The sequence below is a fragment of the Scomber japonicus genome, chromosome 6 (genome assembly GCF_027409825.1).
Source record: "Scomber japonicus isolate fScoJap1 chromosome 6, fScoJap1.pri, whole genome shotgun sequence".
NCBI lineage: Eukaryota > Metazoa > Chordata > Actinopteri > Scombriformes > Scombridae > Scomber > Scomber japonicus.
This window is the reverse complement of record NC_070583.1, coordinates 27,937,404-27,958,311: the sequence shown is the minus strand read 5'-3', so window position 1 is coordinate 27,958,311 and position 20,908 is coordinate 27,937,404. Positions and strand designations below refer to the sequence as shown.

General features: G+C 39.7%; 3 protein-coding genes across 4 annotated transcripts in view; 1 reads left to right on the top strand and 2 right to left on the bottom strand.

The window, feature by feature from the left end:
• Positions 1-629: 629 nt before the first annotated feature.
• Positions 630-2,353, top strand: med29 (mediator complex subunit 29). Of its 2 annotated transcripts, none has more exons than XM_053321005.1 (4): positions 630-809; positions 983-1,041; positions 1,143-1,227; positions 1,865-2,353. In XM_053321005.1, exons 1-4 carry the CDS (start codon positions 645-647, stop codon positions 2,090-2,092), a joined length of 537 nt encoding a protein of 178 aa, XP_053176980.1. In that variant the 5' UTR covers positions 630-644; the 3' UTR covers positions 2,093-2,353. The 2 variants fall into 2 exon arrangements, with proteins under 2 accessions (XP_053176980.1, XP_053176979.1); XM_053321004.1 differs by having other exon boundaries at positions 983-1,043; positions 1,139-1,227.
• Positions 2,354-3,350: 997 nt separating this feature from the next.
• On the bottom strand, positions 3,351-11,816 carry mlf1 (myeloid leukemia factor 1). The gene is made up of 8 exons (XM_053320971.1): positions 11,730-11,816; positions 10,631-10,781; positions 7,307-7,351; positions 5,493-5,576; positions 5,233-5,355; positions 4,987-5,146; positions 4,759-4,897; positions 3,351-4,587 (listed from the first exon to the last, which is right to left on the bottom strand). The coding sequence occupies exons 1-8, from the start codon at positions 11,774-11,776 to the stop codon at positions 4,527-4,529; spliced, it is 810 nt and encodes a 269-aa protein (XP_053176946.1). The 5' UTR covers positions 11,777-11,816; the 3' UTR covers positions 3,351-4,526.
• Positions 11,817-12,909: 1,093 nt separating this feature from the next.
• The window catches only part of rsrc1 (arginine/serine-rich coiled-coil 1), a 119,989-nt gene continuing 111,990 nt past the window's right edge, over positions 12,910-20,908 (bottom strand). Inside the window, exons 8-10 of the mRNA XM_053321259.1 lie at positions 18,740-18,846; positions 15,752-15,859; positions 12,910-13,357 (exon numbers count right to left, since the gene is read on the bottom strand). Of these exons, the coding sequence (XP_053177234.1) occupies positions 13,265-13,357; positions 15,752-15,859; positions 18,740-18,846 (308 nt within the window). The 3' untranslated portion in view covers positions 12,910-13,264. The remainder of the gene's footprint in view (positions 13,358-15,751; positions 15,860-18,739; positions 18,847-20,908) is intronic.

The following is a 20,908-nucleotide window of genomic DNA, read 5'->3' as shown; positions in this document are numbered from 1 at the left end:
TATAAGATAACCTATAATGTTTAAAGTACTTTGATTTTAGCACATGAAAATATAAAATTTGGTGTCCAGTTGGCGGACAAAACAATAGAATTTGGGGATAATAATTTCATTAATTTGGAAAAATATTTTATACACGAATGTCGTTTTTTTTTTAACTACTCCTATATTTGACGCATACTAAATGTATCGAAGCCCATTTCCGCAAATGAAAAAGAAAGACATCAGAATAATGAGAAACTTTCTCAAAATAATCACTTATTATCTCAAAATAATGATTTATAATCTCAAAATGATGAGATACTAGCAAATAATACGATAAGTAATTAATTTTGAGATACTAAGTAATTATTTTGAGATAGTGCTGTTGTAGTAAGCTACTACAATAATTATAGCGCTTTTACTTTGCAAACGAGGAACCGGATATAGTCTTTTTCCGGCTTGTAGGGCTTTCTTCCCACTGGGAGTTCGCGAATACCCGCCCTGCTCTGCCTCTGATTGGCTAGTACATGATGCCTTCGTTGAATGGATTGGTTAGATTCAGAGCCTATTACAGTCAGAGCCAATCAGAGGCAGAGTAGGGGCGGGTCTTCACAGAATGCGGGTAGAAAAAAAAAGGAAAAAATTACGCAGCTAGCCGGTCAAAAATGGCTTCTCAACAGCAACAACCTGGCGTTTCGATGTCTCAAGCCGGACTACAACAGTCTGCTTCATTACAACAACAGCAGCAGCAGCAGTTGAGTCAACAGCAAGACTTTGACCCCGTTCATAGATTTAAGATGCTTATACCACAGCTGAAAGAAAGCCTACAGGTAATTGTCTCCGCATCAAGCTAAAGGCTAATATCTAAAAATGGCCCCAAACATGTCACACATACGACAAAGTTGTTGTGCAAACGATTTCACAGTGCAAGTTCTTAATTTTGAGAGATAAATTAAAGATTTGGAAAATAAAGCTCAAATCCTTGTTTTTCTTAATTTTTCAGAATTTAATGAAGATTGCATCCCTGAATTTGGCCCACAATACGTCAATAGACAACGGCATGTGAGTAACTTAGCCGGGTTGGGTTTGAACGTTTTACAGCAGTGCACCTGAAAGAAAGTTTCTAATTTTTCAATGTGTTTGTTTTTCTTAAACTGGTTCAGCAAAAGTAGCGACACCACCGTTCAGCGCTTTGACAAAAGCCTGGAGGAGTTTTATGCCCTGTGCGATCAGCTGGAGCTGTGCTTGGTAAGGCTTAAATTCACAAAGTACATTAAATGTTTAATTTTTTCTAAAAATATACAATTTACAATATATAATACCAAGAAAGGCTGCAAATTCTTGAATTTGAGAAATCAAATGCCACACAATTTCTTGATTATCAAAATAGTTTTTCTCTTCATTGATATATTGTTTTATCATTGCAGCTCTACTGTCAACTCTCCCATAAAACAAACTGATTTTCAATCCTAATTCTGTGCAAATTCTATTTGAGAAGCAAAATATTATAGATGTATTGTTTGTAGTGCAAGTAGTGTCTTTGACCCTTCTTTTTTTACATTGTATTGGCCTATTTGTTTGAACCCCACTACATCCATAGAAATGCTAATGATCCCTTTGGTTTCTTGGTTGGTGTGAAAGAATAAGGACCCTTTGTACCTTTTTTTTTATTTTTATTTTTATTCTATTGTGATTCTCTTATCAGCAACTACAAGTAGTAATTCTCGAATTGCTGGTTGTACATGTTCTACAGCCTAATTCTGTGTCTTTGTTAAAATTGAGTGGACACATACGAATAGAGTAGTGCTAGAAAACAGTTTTACACACAAGATGTCCACACTTACAATTGAAAACATAAAGTAATGTTTTTCTATCCTCTGTGCAGCGGCTGGCGTATGAGTGCCTCTCCCAGAGCATCGACAGTGCCAAACATTCACCCAACCTGGTTCCAACAGCCACCAAGCCAGACACAGTGCAGACAGAGTCCATGTCTTATGCCCAGTACCTCTGCATGATCAAATCTCAGATCTCCTGTGCCAAAGATATCCACAACGCTCTGCTGGAGTGTTCCAAGAAGATTGCAGGAAAAGGACAACCTCAGGGAATCATGTAGTCCTGGACTCACTAACCCGACTCTTTATGCATCCGCTGGCTTTTTGGAATTTCATATTTGCTGTTCATTTCTCAAGATCCTGTGTATTTAGTTGTTTTTTAAAAAATAATTTATGTTCCTTGTAAACGCTGTGTAAATATTCTTGACAAACAGTCATGATCTAAAATGACCAGCAGGTGGTGGCAAAGTTGTAATTGCCAACTCAAAACTCACAAGTCTTTTGTAGCTTATTTGTATTGACTATTAAAATCTTTCTACTGATGCTGGTGTTTTCTCACTATTCAAGATGGAAAAGATAATATTCATCAGTATCCTCTTTATCTGATTAAATGCTTTTAAATTATTCAAAGCATCATTTTAAAAGTGCAGAAACCTATGTAGGTGCAGGTACTGTGGTGAGAAAATTAAATTATGAGGGGAATTATACAAGAATATGTGGCAGTTCCCAGAGGATGATAATTTGGTTAAAAAACAAAACATGGTTAAATTTTACCTGTTGGCATTGATGTTTTACAAGTTTGAGTACTGAAAATAGTAAAATAATACAATAAAATGTCAGTTTGTAATTTAAAATTTATAGTGGCAGTAGAATAAAGTTAATTATGTGCTCTTTTGTATCTATGCTTTAAAAGCAGCTATTCTGATAAAGTGGGGCAACAGAACAGTTGCCAAACACTGGGGAATCTTAAGAGACTTAACTGATTTTGCCAACTTTTTCTCTGAATCTCCAATTCCACAATACGTTTCCTCCCCCACATGATAAATCAGGGAATCATAAAACACGTTTGACCGGCACCCTGAGAAGTTCTCAAGTGGCTCATCTTCCATGTTACATAAACATACTAGAGGGGCATGCCACTTTTGTCTGCATGCTCTGTATTCCTGGAATAAATTTGGCTTATACTTGGATCCTTGTTGAGCTGTTGTATATAGGTAAGAGGTTCCTTCCTATCATATGTTGCAGAGAGGAATTAATAAAGTCTGATACAGAAGCACGTGAGCGGGGAGCCTGGTGGGCTTGCAGCTGTGTAACATCTCAGACCAATCTGAGCTACTGACAAGTGCTCCAATCCAAAAATACTACCCTGGGTCACTACCAAACAAGCACAACAAGAGGATCATTACAATACAGGCTCACGCTCTCATAGACACTGCATAGGCATATACTAACTTTTTCAAATTGTCCTTATTCCTCCCGTATGAAGCTGGTTTGGAAATTATAAAAAAAACAAAACACCAGATCAATCATCTTATTTTTACATTTTTATTTTTAGATGATAGTCTGTGTTGACATAGAATTTGTTTTTAAAGCTTGAAAAAAATATACAAGAACAAAGCTAGAATTACTGAGAATAATCCAGACGTTGTCAAGAGTTTGTGCAACGCAGCACCGAGTTCATCAGATGAAAAACAAGAGAAACCAAAGTAACAATATAAAAAGGGAAGCTTATTATTTTTTCTTTTTACAAAGATTACAGCAGATAAAATACATATATCTAGAACATCAGATACTAGACAATATAATTACAAACAGACAATTTAGACATATTGGAAGTGCATTAGTAGATTTCAAACAAGTCAGTAAATGGGTCACTACACTTTGTGCCTGGTTGCATTATAAAAATGACATAATGTGACAAACAGATGAAATCAGAGAGCAAATTCAATTCATCAGATGCAAAATATTATAGATGTATTGCTTGTAGTGCAAGTAGTGTCTTTGACCCTTCTTTTTTTACATTGTATTGGCCTATTTGTTTGAACCCCACTACATCCATAGAAATGCTAATGATCCCTTTGGTTTCTTGGTTTGGTGTGAAAGAATAAGGACCCTTTGTACCTTTATTGTGAAATCTCTTATCAGCAACTACAAGTAGTAATTCTCGAATTGCTGGTTGTACATGTTCTACAGCCCACATCCACATTTATTTCACATTACTGTTACTATCCTCCAAAGCATACCACAGGATTTTCATTTTTTCTTCTTCTCTTTGAACTGCCATGATTTTAATTTCATGAATTATACAATTCCTGACTTAGCAATAGTGCCTCCCCAAACCCTACATGTCTTTTCATTCCTCTGTGTGTTTTCCTAATCAGCTGTGAACCATGTCGAGATTCAAAATAACAACAGTGAGATGGCAGGAGAAAGTTGACCCCCAGAGGACCAGATTAAATGTCCACTGTAATGGAAAAGCCATCTTCAGCAGGTTTCGGTTCTCTGCCAGCTAGTAATGGGCAGCAGTAATAAAAAAATGGATGCAATCGGGCCAAAATATTTAAAACCACAAATATGAGCTCTTAAATATTTCAGATTCTGGGTCAGTGTCTTTTATGTTGATGAGACTGGGGCGGTGTGTATGGTTACTGAGCACAGGAGTGTACTGTATAATGCTTGAAGGACTTTAATGAGCATACAGACAGACCAATGTTTTTACTGCTTTGTCGAGCTTTTCATGTTGCTTTTATCCACAGCCTTGGCCTTTGCTCGTTCTCTGTGTAAAACACAAAACAGAGAAATTAAATAAACACAGTACACAATGATACTAGCATATTTTACAGAGCATAATGTGTCAGCTATTCCCACTTGTTTGTCATTTGATACTGAAATGCACATTCTAGCTTGTCTTCAACACTTCATGGTGTCTGAGCATGAACTGTCTGACCTGTTGGGCTGCTTAGGAGCGGGGAGGGCTGCCCGCTGAGCACCACGTAGCTGCGGCTCCCCCGGGCGAGTCATGGGACCCGATGGATCAAACTTGGACAACTCCTGCTGCCACTCTTCGTCAAAATTCTGTGCTTCAGCTGCGGGTGGAGGATCAGGATCATGTTAGGAAACACAGTATTTGCTATTTGTTTATTTGTGTAATAGTAAAAACAATGTGCAGACATACATTCATCCATATTCTGGAAGTCCTGCATAAGCTCCTTCTCTCCTGTTTTCTTGTTTAATTTCTTCTCAACTACGTGTCCCCTGTCCTGGATGTGGTGACCAATGGACATCTGCTCCAGACCACTCTCGGAGTCTCTGACTGCTCGCCGGGTCTCCTTAATCTGATAATAAAACATGATTTACTATATAATGCTGTATTCAACTGTACTGCGGTGTTATGTGGTAGCACAGGTGATTGGATACTTACCCCCCCTGGGGCACGGCGTGTCGATGAGCTTGCCTGGAAAACCTTGGGAGGCTCGTTTCCCACCTTTGAATATGTCATGACTGATGAGGAGCTGAATGAGTGGCTGTTTGAAGCTGTGTTATCCTGGCAAATACACACACACACACAGACACACACACATACACAACGTTAAACAGCTGCAGTTCATGTACCAAAACAGTCTGAGAAAGCAGCAGAAAGATAGGGATGAGAACATAAAATCATAACCTGAGTGAACTCACAATGTTTCTGTGCATCTCCTGCATCCTGTTCCTCATGTTGGCCATCATGTTGTCAACCATGCCGAAAGGGTTCCTCATCAAGTCCTGCACCAACACAGACAGAAAGAACAGCCATAAGCCGGACCAGTTGGATAGCTGGGCTCATATGTGCCACCTGGTCGCTAGGCATTATCAGCTAATAAACAACTCTGTCATATAAACAAACATACATGCAAAGAGTACAGTGGGCTATATGTGTCTTCCATATGTGCCGTTTGAGACTCTATAACCACATTCCATCACTTCACCATGTGTGACCCAGTAACATTTATAAGAAACCTAAAGTAAGAACTAAATCCAGCATGACAATAAACATGCAATTTATTATCTCTTCTTAAAATTTGTTCCAGTTCACATCTGCATCAAATAGTTTAGAAGTATTGTGTTAAATGCATCAATGGGCAGCAGCTGCATGTTTAATAAAGGTTGTTGAATTGAGTTATATTGAGACTATACAGGTCTTTCTATTTTTCTGGCATTTCATTGCAGATTGTTTAACAGATCATATGATGTCTTGATTGTTATATTTGTTTGACTACCTTGTAAACTGTCTCTTTATTATTCAAAATGAAAACGCTTGGCACACAACATATACTTCAATGCTGGAGGTACTGGCAATGAACATGTAAAGTGTTTATGTTAGAGACTGCACATTCAACCTGTGAAAACATCATCAAGGATCTTTTGTTAGCACAGACAAGAGCAACACGTGTAGCTCTGCGTTTCTTCAGACCCAGTGATTACACTGATTGACTTTCAGTTTAGTCTGACAATTGAATCACTGTCATTATTATGTATATGCAGAGCACCTTGTGGTCACCTTGTTGTAACTCAGTCTTTATTTAGACCTATCACATTTCCTTTAAAGAAACAGCTTTGAAATTTTTGTCTCTTTTTTTCTTTTCTTTAAATAATCATCTGCATACTGTAGGTGCGACAGGTTTCTGGCGTGATACAGACACAGTCATGCATATCATAGTAAAATGCCAGTAATCAACCGTGCATTTCAGATTTGCTCACATCTGAAATATCTTCACGTTCTGACCAGAATTGAGAAGAAATAGTCGCATCATCAGCAAAGAAACATAACTAGGAATTTAAACAACCCTGTCACTCTGGTTGCATCCTTGTCTTTCAGATTTAATAACAAAGAGCAGAGTTACATTTTGGATTGGATTTGCATTTTAAGTATTGGTCACAGTGTTTCCACTAGAATTATTGTTAGCAAAACTTGTAAAATGTAACTACGGTATTCTCTTTTAGATTCGATTATAATTATTGTGAAATTAAATCAGATATTGGCTGATTAAAAAACTTTTTTGTGAAGTCTGTTTTAAAGAGCTATTATCTTTTTGAGAGGCAAACTTTTAGCATATACACTGTTTAATATATATATTTTGCACTGACAAGTTGTATATATTATACATCATAGAGCACTGTGAAGGTACTGGTGACCTCAAAAAGTAAATGTAAAAGGTTGGTGCGGTTCCAGTCAGGCTCAAGGTCAAATAATTACTGAGTGAAAACATTAACTTGCAGTATGATGATAAGACATTAAAGGTAATAAACCAGGATTTGACACGATGGTGAAAGTTTGCAGTGAACGTACTGTAGAGGAAACACTGTGACCGCTTTACTGACCACTTCAGCAGACACACAGGCTTATGTCGGGTCAGTAAGTGATGAACAGAGGGAGAGTTGAAGTGTTAGATCTTGCACTTAGCAGGTTTGATGGGTTTAAGTGAGAAAGTCATACAATAGTGTGGTTTACTGACCGTGCTGTCCATACTGCCAAAGGGCAACAGTGATCGGCTCATATCCTGAAAATTCAAACAAAAACAAGTTAAGCAACAACACTGAATTTCTGCATGTTCGTTGAGATTGTTGGCAGTGAGCCGCCGGTTTTGTTGTGAGCTTGTCCTACATCGGTCACTAAGCCCTTGACACGGCTACGCAGAGCTCTCCACGTGGCCTCAAACACAACCCTTCAAGGCCATGAACCTTCTGGGAGTGCAAGCACCAGTAAACGGACCAGTGAGGAGGGAGCAGCCCGCAGCTTTCAGCCAGACCGCATGTTCTCTGGGCCAAAACCGCAGGTGTTTATGACCCTGCGGCCCAGGATAAGCATCTCAACAGCCATCGCTATGTGTGTGTGTGTTTTTGTGCTTGTGTGTGTGTGTGTGAGTGTGTGTTTGTTCGGGGGGTATTGTGCATAATCAGTGGGGTGTTGAATGACTTGTGTTCCATGCGTAATTGGGTCGCATTGCCGGAGATTAGCGCAGGTTTAACACTGAAACCGAGCTTCATTCTAGGAAGGCTGCGGAGGGCGGGATGGACCAGCCAGGACAGGGATCTAACGTGGGGGTCGAAGAGTCCAGGGCTGCACTCTCAGCTCTTTTCAAAGGTCAAGCTGATGTAAAACACTCCTGACCAGTATCTATGAAGCCTTGTGGCCAATTTTATCCCAGAGTGGCATCTATGAACTAATAAATGCCTGTTACATATCTGACAGCATTATATTTAGACTTGGGCTGGGTTGAGCAGAGGAGAGATTGAGGGTACAACATGAGGAACCTGGACCCAGTGGTCTTTAAACACTGGCTGTCTGGTCTACTGCAGATTGACATCCTCTTCTCTCCCTCAGTCTGATATTGAACCTGCCGCTCCGCTCCTCGGGGAGCTGCGAGTCACGCCACAGGGGGCACATGAAGCGTAGATGTGATCCATGCTTAAAGGGGAAAGAGAGGAGGCACTGCAAATCCCAACTCCTGGGAATGTGTACACCTCTGGGGAGTTGGAGGCATTCTGTTAGATTCAAGCTTGTACTGTAGACCTCGAAGACCACAGAGGAAATGAGGAGGCACTTAAACTGACTGTGGTGGTGTCAGTGAGGGATAACTTTCACACTGACAGACTTTTTTCTTTTTTTTCTACTTTATTTCTCCAGCATGCCAGAGCAGGATGAAAGTCTGAGTTAAATCATACAAATTGACTACAAAGATTATATTAGTTCTGGTTATGCTCGAGCTGTTAAAACCTTTTCTCATGATCATCTAGAGCATCTTAGAGTGATGCTTTTTAGAAACAACTGGCCAGACGACTGAGAGCTATGAAAGATGATATGAAGCAGCTCATGGACATACTTAGGAAAATGGGATAAGTGAGAACTCATAACAGCCGTGGACAATAAGAAGGGGCTTATGTTTCCACTGACAATTTAATGCAAACTAATACAAGTAGTAGAACTTTCAGGCATTATGTAGCTAATGTGTGTGCATATTTGCGTGTGTGTCAGCACGCCCTGTGTTGTTCTGCGTGCTGTGACCGAGAGTAATAGTATCATTTAATACTATATGTGTGTGTGTTTTGTGTGCACATTTGTGCCTGTGATATTGGAGAGCGGCATGAGAGCGAGCTGTCTGTCATCTAGCTACTAATGCACCGGCACTGCCAAGGCACGTTCTGCCAAACAGATGGACCCAAAGAGCAACAATGAGAAAACAGAGTGTCCATGACATCCACACATACGCCGCTTTACAAAGCCAACAACACAGCACCAGAGATTCAACCCTCTGACACTGCTGCACACCAGAGGACGGCTCCTTATCTTCAGATAAATGAGTGTGTGTGTGTATGTGTGTATGTGTGTGTGTGTATGCGTGTGTGAAAGCTACGGAAGTTTTGTGGGAGAAAAAATGTAGATCCTTATGGTAATCCAGTTAGCCCCAATGCCATTACCATACAGTAAGTATTCTGTTTAGTGAGAATTAACAAAGATCGTTCTTGGATCTGGAGCTGGAGACATCTTTTTTTTTTTTGTTTGAGCCACAAAATTCTCACAAGAACTTTTTGTTAGCGTGCTGCAAAAAAACTCTACACTGAACACGTAATTGAATCTTCATGCTATGCTGTTCTGAGAAAAAGCCGAAGAATATCTGCCACTGGACTGAGAAACTGTTTTTTTAATACGTATCAGTAAACAATATCTTGTCAAGAACTTACAGAATTGAACACAAATGCAGTATGTTGCTCCTCATATAAGATTAAACAAAGTTATTTGGATAGACATATTGCAGTGTAGCTCCAGTTCACCCGTTGTCACCGAGGTCATCAGTCAAGTACTCCGTGCCCCTCCTCAGCTGGCATTAGCCAGTTAATGGCATGATGCTAATTAAGAGGAATCAAGTTGCTGGCTATTGAGTCAAGGCTTCTGATTTAAGTCATTATCAAGGATAAATATACAGGCCCTCATGAGGTACCAGGATTAAAGCAGGTGACAGGGACTAAATTTGACTTAGCAGGGATGAATGAGCGGTGCAGGGGCTGATTTAGGAAAGGTTAACGGGTGCAGAATATGGCAGACCAAAACTATCCTGCTGCCTGCCTTTGCATTGCAAGCCTGTAAAATGAACATCATCATGTCCCTGAGGAAACAGAGTATTCTTTAACCATTGTACTCATACCTCGCTAATATTAACAGCTGTGCATGAAAACCAAGATTCACAGGGAAGAAGTTTATCTATTGATCTATTTAGGACAAACTCATTGCTCTTCTTTTGTTTTAAAAGGTTAAAATGACAACTCCAAGTAGGTCAACGAGCACAATATCAAAATAAACTGTTATTTTTAGCCGCAGCTCATCTCAGCAGAATTCTCCGTGGTCCTATTGGTGTGAGTGTCAAAGAAGTTTGTGTGTGTATATCTAAGAAAGCAGTGTGTCAGTGGAACAATACTCTATAAATAGGGCTCGTCAGGGATAGATATGACTGTCCAAAGAGGCCAAGGGGGTTGCCCTTCCACTAAACCAGAGACTCACATGGCCCCATACCTCAGTGAGTGGTGCTCCAGTTACGCTGCCAGTGGCCAGCTTCCACTATAACCTTAGTAAACTTAGCACTTCCTCCAAACGCTAATCTTCTGTGGTTATAAGGTCGTAAGGCTGTACCATACAGGCAAGCATAAAGAAATGCTGCAGCAGGGGCTTTGAACTACATCCCACGTAGATAGTGTAGAACACTTGGTAGAGCTCGGGTTGTGTATTATTACTTCTGACCAACATCTCACATTGAAAAGGTGCCTCCAGAAATGCATGTTCTCACCCTGTGTTGGCCGCTCAGTGCCTGGGATGAGCTGGGCTGCCCCGCCATGCTTCTCCCATCCGTTAAACTGGGCATCACGGGCCAGCCAAATGGCTCCGAGAAGCTACGCATCATGTGTCGCATGTGATCATTGTGGGCACGGAAGGGATCCCTACAGGAGATGAAGAAGAAGTAAAGACACAGAGAGTCTCAAAAATCAGTGGGGTACTCTCTGCAGGAGGATAGTCAGGACTGCAAACCATGATGAAGGTCCCTGGAGAGAAAGGCATTCTGTTCATACATTGAAAAGTAACTCCTTTCACACATGTCAGATTAGAGTTTATTAATGATACATTCTCCAGTGAACACAACCTGCTGAAATAAGCAGGACCCCTAAAATAATTTCAGCCACCCTTACACTCTACACTTAAAGAAGTCAGGTCAAATGTGAACACACTAACTCAGCAGGTGTCCACTAGTGCAAAAAGTCAAAGGGACTGTGAGACAAAACTAATACATTACTAGTTATTTTCTTATTGAACTGAGTGCTTCAGTTTTATTAAAAATGTAAAAATCTATATATATAATCTATAAAATGATACAAATTTGTTACAAGCTTTAAAAGTTACATGGATGGACAGAAAATAATGCTGCACTACATAATAATGTTATATACACAATAATTACATTCAAATACATTTCCATCATACAGTTTAAAGTTAACTTGCATATATAAATAGGCCTAGTTTTATAGTTTGCAGAGGTCAGCGCTACATAAATACAATAAGCATTCCCGCTGTTTTCCAGTTTAAGTCCTGTTTTCAAGAGATAATAACAATAATGTAAAGTGGAACTTGGGTTAACATTTCCAGCAGAAGCACTTATTTACTTCATATTATTATTTTGTTTTGTTTTATTGTTTTTGTTTAAATCTGAGTTTTCAATGCATCTATAGCCTATCTCGACTCTTCTGGAATAAACCTGCTAAATCTGTTTATCCAGGTCATAAACTAAATTTGAATCGCTGATGCATGATGCTGCTGCACTTCCAGCTAAAGTTAGTTACAGTATTATACCGTTATATATTATATTGCCTTTAATACAACAGGCAGTAACTCACGAGAAGAAGGGATCCTCATCAAACTCCCTGAGATTACTGTTGAACATTTCCACGGATTTTTTTTAAAGCTGTAAACAAAATTTAAGATTAATGTTTTCAAATAATAATAATAATAATGATGATGATGATGAATAATAATCCCCCGCCGCTCAGCCCTGCTCGGTAGGTACGGTCACTATGGAGCTGCAACGCGATATGACTTAGAACCAAACTCACTCCGACACCGGGTCATGTGACGCTAACCCGACCCTCTGATTGGCTGGTTATTCGGAGCTTTGAACTGTGTGGTTATTCACTGGCCCATGTGTTGTGGATGGCTGCCATGACAACGGCACTCTAGAAATTTCTCATTAAAACTCGAGTTTTCTTATCTTTCTTGCACAGGTCACCGTGAAATTGGCTGTGTGCTTGCTCATCTAACTGTACTTGATAGGGGCCTGTGTAACCTCCATACATGTACAACTCATTTATACCCATTCATAACTCCAGGATGCCAAATCATTATTGAGGTAAAAAATAAAAATGAATAAGATTATGACTGTTTTTGTTTCTGAGGCATATATTACTTTGGCAATTGTAAGGTGTGAAGAAACCAGGGCACACAGCAAAGTTTAATTTGCCTGCTAGCTATAAGCAAATCATCTATACACTCTTATTTATTATATAATTACAACACAGCCTATTTGGAGAGTATGGGAGTGACACACTATGTCCCAGACTTAGTATAGATTTACCATCTGGCCGTTCCACAAATAGGCCTGAGTCTGGATTCTGCACCGCCTTGAATCCCTACTCAGACATAACAGCAATAGGACACCATATTGAATAAACAAAACATAAACATGAATCGCTAAGTAGCGATCAAGTATGGTCAGGAGGAGAGGAGAGTTTAGGGCAGGTGACAAGACGACTACTCAAGTTTTATGTCAATCACTGATGCAGACCCAAGAGATCAGATCCAAGACCCAAGTTTATCTCAGAGTGAGGGTGAGTCAGACTACTTTTAGAAGTTACTGAATGGCAGCCAGGATTTTGGATGATATTGAATGAATGGTGGATGAGGCATTGAGGTGTTTTGCCTAGTTTGGTTAGAATCTTTTTTATCCAGGAGTCTTCTTTTGTTAATCAAATACATGACCGCTTTCGTTAACCCCACTTACACATTCATCTCATTCACCCAGAGAAGCACAAAACAGTTTTCACTCAAAAAAACCTACATATCTTTATTTACTGAGTTGATTAAAAAAAGGCCAAAGTGTATCAAATGCTACATCTACATGGTAAAACAAACCACCTCATCGTAATTCAAAAATAACAGAGCCAAACAACAATTTAATAAAATGTACAATTATAAAATAATAAGCACATCAGGACCAAAAGCTGTTCATTTGCTCCAGTTCTTACAAGTTTTTACAACAGGTATTAGAAATTAGCAGACGAGTGAATTCAGAAATGCTGTGATGACTGAATCTGACAAGGAGGAAAACTTGACTGAGTGAACGAAGGGTAGAAACTTCTGTTTGTTGGGTGTTTTTTTAGGTCACAGGACTTCCCATGAGCCTCTCCTGTCGCAGGGACACCAGTCTGTTGAGCCACAGGTCCTCAGCCTTTTCCTTGTCCATGAACATCTGTGGGACAGAGCAGAGAGAAATGGTGAGTAAGAAGAAGGCAAATATACTGACAGTCTTAAGAACAACAAGACTACAGGGAACCTACATGGGAATATAGGAAGACAGAGTTGCTTTTTGTTTTAACTGGTTTAGAGATTTTTTTTAGAGACCATAAAGACAAGCGTAAAAGATGAATAAAGATTTCAGTGTAACAAACTGGGAATATCATAGTAATTTCTTCATAAATGCCAGAGTTTTATATGCAGAATAAGAAAGGATTACATTGACCACTCTGTATGTGGTGTTTTTCTTTGAAAGCTATTAAAAGGAAATGTTATTGTGTTGTAAAGGGACACACAAACAAAGGAATCAATGACCTTGGGGGGTTGTTTAGTGAGTTAGTCGACAGTTTAATGCAGATATCTGTATCATTATGGAATTGCAGCACTATATAATTATTCTAGTAGTTACAGCTATTACCAAGGTCATTTAGAAAAAAAAGGGATAGTTTGAGCATGATATGTGTTTATGCAATTATAAATGAATGAATCTGGTACATCTTTATTGGTAGATTGACTGTATTTTCTACAGTTGTTTGCATGTTAATTACTTTCTGCCGAATTAATGTATTTCAAATTATATTTGTTGTGATGTGGTGTCCTGTACTGACACTTGTCCTGTTTTGTGTTGCTTTTTGGTGCTGTGTGGTGAAACCCAAAAAAACACATTCTTTTCTTCCTTATTTTATACATATGCACACTCTCCAACATCTACATACAAACTCTCCAACATCTACATATATATATATCAGGATTTCCTCAAAAATCCTGTATTGGTCAGACTATAAAAGTGAAATACATAAGATACACTCAAGTTTAAACCTTTGCATGCAAGTCATTTATTCTACAGCATTTCCTCAACCAACCTGTTTGCTCCTATGAAACATTTTTTGTTTGACTGCTTTCTTTTTAATCAAATAAGTGCATTGTAAGTCACAGTTTGTCACTTTTAGTACTGATGACAGTGATTGTAATTGTAGTGTTATGGCAACTCAGTCTTAAATGTCTAAACACCTCTCACATCAGGATGTGACAGAAATGAATGTTTCCTGGTAAGCTCACGGGCCTGGCACAGGGCCGCTAGGACTGCCTTTTGCCACCCATGTGACCTCAGTGTGGACCATGTGACACTGTGGTGATGCTGTAATAATACTTGAGTTGATGGCTGTGGAAGCTTAAATGTAGAACTTCACTCTTTCCTTACTATTTACTTCAAAAACACACCTGATAAAAACCTTTACTTAGCATACAACCCACCCAGCTGGTACTGCGAGTGTAGCAGTGTATTAGCCCGGTGACAGAAAACGGCCTACGCGTGTGACATGTATTCATCGTAGTACATCACCAGTAGTAATGATACTGATTGTACGAGGGCTATAAAACTGTTGCTGCGAGTGTCTGACGAATGAGGGCATCTGTTTATTAGGAAGTAACATAATGACTATGAGAGTGAGAGGCAAGGCGGTGAGAAATAGGGAAAAATTGGAAGATCGTTTCTATATTCACTGTGTGTGTTTGTGGGAGAGATAATGTTGACATGCTGGCTATGTGTACATACTGTATATCTATGTGATGATATGTGTCTATTATTATGCAGATTGTAGAGCAACCCCGGCCGTGTCGATCCTTCATTCCTAACGTACGCCGCTGCTTACAGCTGCACTGCATGTTATCTGTGTGTTAGATTCAACACCAGTGAGTTCTTGTCTGTCGGCCGTGCACTGGTGTCATGGTGCTAATGAGGCTGTGTGTGTGGGATGACAGTATCTGGGCTGAGCTAATGGGACTCATCTGTTCTAATTGGAAGTGGAGCTGGGGCCGGGGCCCGCCTGGGGCATATTGCTACCATACATCAGCCTGTCTGAGGGGGTGTGTATGTGTGTGCATTTGAGCTGGGGGTGGAGGGGGGGTGTGCACCTAGATATGTGTTTGTGAGGGGGTTATCTGCATACGTCAGGGCATAACTTAGTTTCCCAGTGGAGATAGATGAATGGGAAGCCCCAGGGAGCGTTATTGGAGTTTAAAGTTTTCCTTCTCGTTTTTCATCATTGGTCTGCAGGCAGGGGAGGAGGTGATGTTTGCAGGCTATAATCTACTACACTGCAGTGTCCTATACTATATGATGCACTGTATCAGAATATGCAGAGGTGGTGGTGCAGGTGTTGGTTGCGGTAGTGGCATTTTGGACAGAAAAAGTTTCCAAAGTTTTTCTGCGAATTCAATAAAAACAAACAACATGACAGCACTAAAAGATGAAATGACTCTGCGTTATAGCTCGGCTTCACAGTTTAGGAAGACTTTCAAGCAATCAGAAAAATCTAAAACAGAAACAGTTGTCCAGGTAAGAACTTACAGTAGGATGGGCGAGAGTGTCATTGTCATTGTAGACGATGGAAATGGGAAGAGCAACGTCCTGAGAATCTTCCCTCTCTGACTCCTGCTTAACCTCAACTGGCTCAGTCTGAACACAGAAATACAAAATTCAGACAAAAATGGGTCAAACTCAAATTAAAATGAGCACATTCAAACAGAGAAGGATAACTACATAATGATATAGAGAGAACATGCAATGTCAACATTATTTTTCTGTCTGAATGGAAAGGATGAGTTGATTATGCACAAGAACAAATATATTTCTTCCCATCAAGTTTTGAGTTTGAGTATGTAGTATGTTCACACTGAAAAAGAGACAACATATGTACACTCAAAAAGTCAGTATATTTTCTGAAAACACTTGATTTTAACATTTATGAATAATACATACATACATTGTTTCACAATTACTGCCCCACACTGCAATGGGGAAAAACACCAAGAACAGAACTGTGAATGGTGATGAGAATACTCCAGAAATGTCTTAGAGCATAAAAATATTAAATCTTTGAAAATATATTTTACTTTCTTAGATTGCAATTTGATGTCTCGCTGTGCACGTTATGTATCATATAGAGAAGTGACATTAAAATAGACTAAAACATGTCAGTATGCACACTATTGTCTGGTAATGCAATAAACAAAGTGAATGGAGGTGCTCCCCACATCTGGGAAAAAAAAACTAATTGTGGATGCCTGTAAAACAGAAACAACAAAAAACAACAATGAAATCAGTAATACAGTACTGGGACATAGCAAAGGATGGTGAAATGCAATATGACAATTAACCACCAGATGGCAGTGAAAGTCTGGCCCATGCTGTAGGAATGTATTGGAAGTTATCAGCTTGTATCTCTAATATTTTGTCTTACTTGACACATCTGCTGGTGTGTATGTGTGGTTACAAACAGGGCGGTGAGAAAACATGAGACTATGACCGATGTATTCCTCCCTTCATGTCATCCACCTTATATTTCCTGTGCTAAGGCAGAAACTCTGGTGAGAGGGGCCTAGCTTCCGATGAGCTACAGTACACTTGGTCCGTTTAATGTTGGTGACTACTGAAGCTAAAAATTGTCCATATTACAATATTCAAACACTTCAAAGAATCAGCTTTGTGTCAGGTTACCTTTATCAGTTGGACAGAAACATCATACAGGCTTTATTACAGCTGGAGCCAAAATCATTTTCCTTCCCCCTTTATAATTGAAAAGGACTTTAAGTAGTGATTCAGGTTCTCTGTCCTCCTCATGTCGCCATCTGTAACGTTCATACTGATTGAAGGGAACGTGATGTTTAGAAACCATTCTCCCGTCATCCCAAGAGCTATTACTTAAAACTATAATAAGCCTCATATTTAAAAGGCTGGCCTGCTCTCCTTGTTGTACTTGATAAAGAAGAAATATCAAAATGAACATTTTGCCAAGTCCATTCATGCTTCAAACACTCCTAATACCAGCCCCAGAGCAAATGTTTACCCAGTTGGAAAGATCTATTTCAAATTAATTTGGCTGGATACAAAAGTGAGTGAGATATAAAACACACTGGCTAATAAGGACGGTGATCTGCCAAGTATCAGATAGTTTAAGTGGTCATCACAATTCCTCTTCTATATTCAGAACAATATTGTGCTGAATATACATTTCTAATGAATGCAGCTTGCTTGAAATAAAAAAAAAAGAAATTGTATATTTAGTGTGGCACATATTCAAGTTTTCACTGAGCTCTCCTCATTAACAGTGCCTTAAAATAATCACTAGTCACAACTCACTTTTAAATAAATAATAATTTTAAATACCACAACCAAGTCAACATATGTAAAATAAATACAATAAAAGATACAAACTAAATTACAGGAATGTGTAATTTTGTTTAAAAAATAAAATGAATGATCAATTTCTGTCAATAAAAAATAATCTGGGTAGTCAAGTAATCTTCACATTCATGTTTTGCCATTATGCTCTACATACAGCCACAAATATGAAAGAAACATAAAACCGCTAAAAGACTTTATGAAATCCTTCCAACTAAGGATGAATTGTTTGGATATCATAAGTATATTTGACTAATGGGGAGGACTAAAGGAGGACTATTCATCTGGAAACCCCTCAAGAGTGGTTATAAAAAGACATTGCAAACTTGAATTTGTATTTCATTAAAGTATACTTTTGATTAAAGATTAAAAAATAAATTTTACTTCACATATATGTCCATCAGAATCTAAAAAATAGATCTTTTTCTGTCCTTCTATATTATGTTTTGCAGGGCAATAAGAGATCCTTTAGAGATGGATGGCCAGCTGTGAGAGCGTGAGAACAAACTTGATGTGTACGTTTTTCCCACATGGGAGACCTAGACGTGAAGATTAAAAGCTACTTGTATTAACTTAATTTCTCCTGGTGATGTTGCAGCTTTAATGAGTCAAAAGCAGGCAGGCAAGGCCGAGTATACTGTGCGTGTGCAATTTGTGCAGTCGGCTTCAGCCAACGCGCATCAGCGGAGTCCAGATCAGTCTTGACCTTTATCACACTCACTAGGACTTGTCTCAAAAGTCGGCACAAGTTTGCTGTCACATGTTGTCGTCTATCTTTTCAAAACAGCCATGAGCCCCAACAAATCTAATTCCTGCTCCTTCAGAGGGAGGAACATTTCAATAATGACTTCTGTGTTTTGTCTGCATCTGCACAACCAGAGGGAGGAGAGAGAGAGATGGGAGAGGGAGACAGAGGATGGCTGTTGCCTGCTGTGGCTTTTGTGTGGGTGCTGCCGCTTTGGAGGCGGCGAACAGTGGAGCGTCTGATGAAACCGTCTCAGGTCGGAACAAACGGCGCTGAATGGGAATGTTTGATTTGGTCTGGGCTGTCTCTGGACAGACGGCACAGCATTGCAGAGAGGGAAATTCAATAAGAGACAGAGTGAAAAGATAGAGAGAGTGAGGGGAAGGGGGAGAAAGAGAGACAGAACGCACCTTTATATCATCCCTGGATGATTTGAAAGCCTGAGGAACAAAGGAATCACTCTCGATGGCCTCGATGTCCTTTATCCTTCGCACTTGCTCCTCCAGAGAAGTTCCCTCTGAAACACATGTTACACAGAAGGGGAAGACTATGAACAAAAGCATGCACATATGTGTTCACAAACACAAACACAAACACACACACACACATACACATACACAGAGGGTCAGCTGTCCCATGTCATGTCCTAAAAGGCACCAGATTCCAGTTGGACTGAGCTTAGTTGATTGTATGTTATCGCTCTGTATAATACTCTTTGACACATACAATATGAAATATCTGATATTCTCCTATTTTAATCTCGGCCTCCATGAAAAGCACTCTTGCTTAGCCAAGGGCACAGAGCCTCTACAAAAGGAGAGTGGGGGGAAAAATGCTAACAAGATGATAGCCAGACAGTGAATTACACTGCATTCTAAAATAATCAAAATATGAACACAAACTCACTGCAATGGAATTTCATTATGGAGACTAAATGTGATTAGGTTTCATACAGTTTTCATGTATCGGAAAGTATTTTGCTCTGGCTTGTCCAATCAAACACAAAGACAGAAAAAGGTTTCCAGTAAATTACTCTTGGATATAAACACATCAGGATTCTGCATATCAGGTAATAAATCATTTCAAGAATTCAAGAGCAGTCTTTATAGCGTAGGAGGGCAAAAATAGGTGTGCCAGGAAAGTTAGCAACAGAAAAAAAAGGCAAGAGTCTGAATGCTCCCATTATTTTCTAGCTGTCAATCTTTCCACTGATCAGTCAATATTCATCCCTCTCTCCCCCATCCATCCGTCCTCTCCTGCACTCTCCCATCTCTCTATCTGTCAATCCAGCAGACATCCATGTTCCTCTGCTCCACTGATGTAGGCTGTGTCATGAAAACAAGTACACAAATGGGAACACACACTCACTCACTCTCACACACAAAGAACATCGGGATACAAGCACTCCCACACGTACATGTGTATTTGCAAACTTACATACTTTGCACTCACACTCATGACTGCCATGAATATGCACATGTAGCACACACACACACACACACACACACACACACACACACACACACACACACACACACACACACACACACACAGCATGCAGTTAGAGCTAATAGCAGGAATTAATTCAATCCATTAGCTGCAACAGAAAGGGTGTCACAACAGATCTTCATGGCCCTGGTGTTTAATGAATAAATGAATATTTGTTCTGGCTTTCAAAGCCTCACATGCTCTTGCACACATGCACCAAAGGCACACACACCCTATTATGGTTCATAATAGCACTCAAACAAACTCAGTTTTGATTTAAATGCACTGCAGAATTGGACAACTGAGTGACAAGTAGAATTAAGCCTTTCTATATGACAGACTATCAACTTGTCATCCTGCGCGGGAAGATGTGAGCGGAGACGCATTGCACAGCCGTTCCAAAAATAGTCATTACCTTGACTGGGCTGCTAGATGAAGTCTGAGCACTGGCCCAATATCCTCCTGTGGCCTGTCCTTCACACCACTATCACCGTCGCTTACTGCACGGCTACACGAGCGTGCATGTGTTCGAATGAAAACTGTCCGACAATTAATTCGGCACAATTAATTCACTTTTTCAATTACTCCTTTCCTACTGTCCTTCGAGCGTGAATGCCCCACATAAAGAACGCCCATACAAACACATTGACAGTACACACACACACACACACACACACACACACACACACACACACACACACACACACACACACACACACACACTATCTGCTAGCATCTCCTTGGCAGACCTGTCTGTGGGCTGTGTGTGCTGCAAGAATCCATTAAGACCTCAGACTTTTTGACAAACACATTATTGGTAGATAAAATGACTTCCATATGCTGTTTGTCAGATGTCAGCGGGAAAAGATATGTATTTCATGAGAAAATCAAAAATAATGGACTTTGAGTGTGGGCCTAGCCAGCTTAGAGGCAGACAAAAATCAATACTCTAGCTGGGCGAGCGCACTCCGCAGCTCGGAGAGGTCAAAGTTGATATTTAATATTGACACATTATCTGGCAAATTAATTTAACAGGTCGACTCAATTGTCACCGCATTAGGGACGCTTCTCTGTCAGCGATCAGAGGAGGA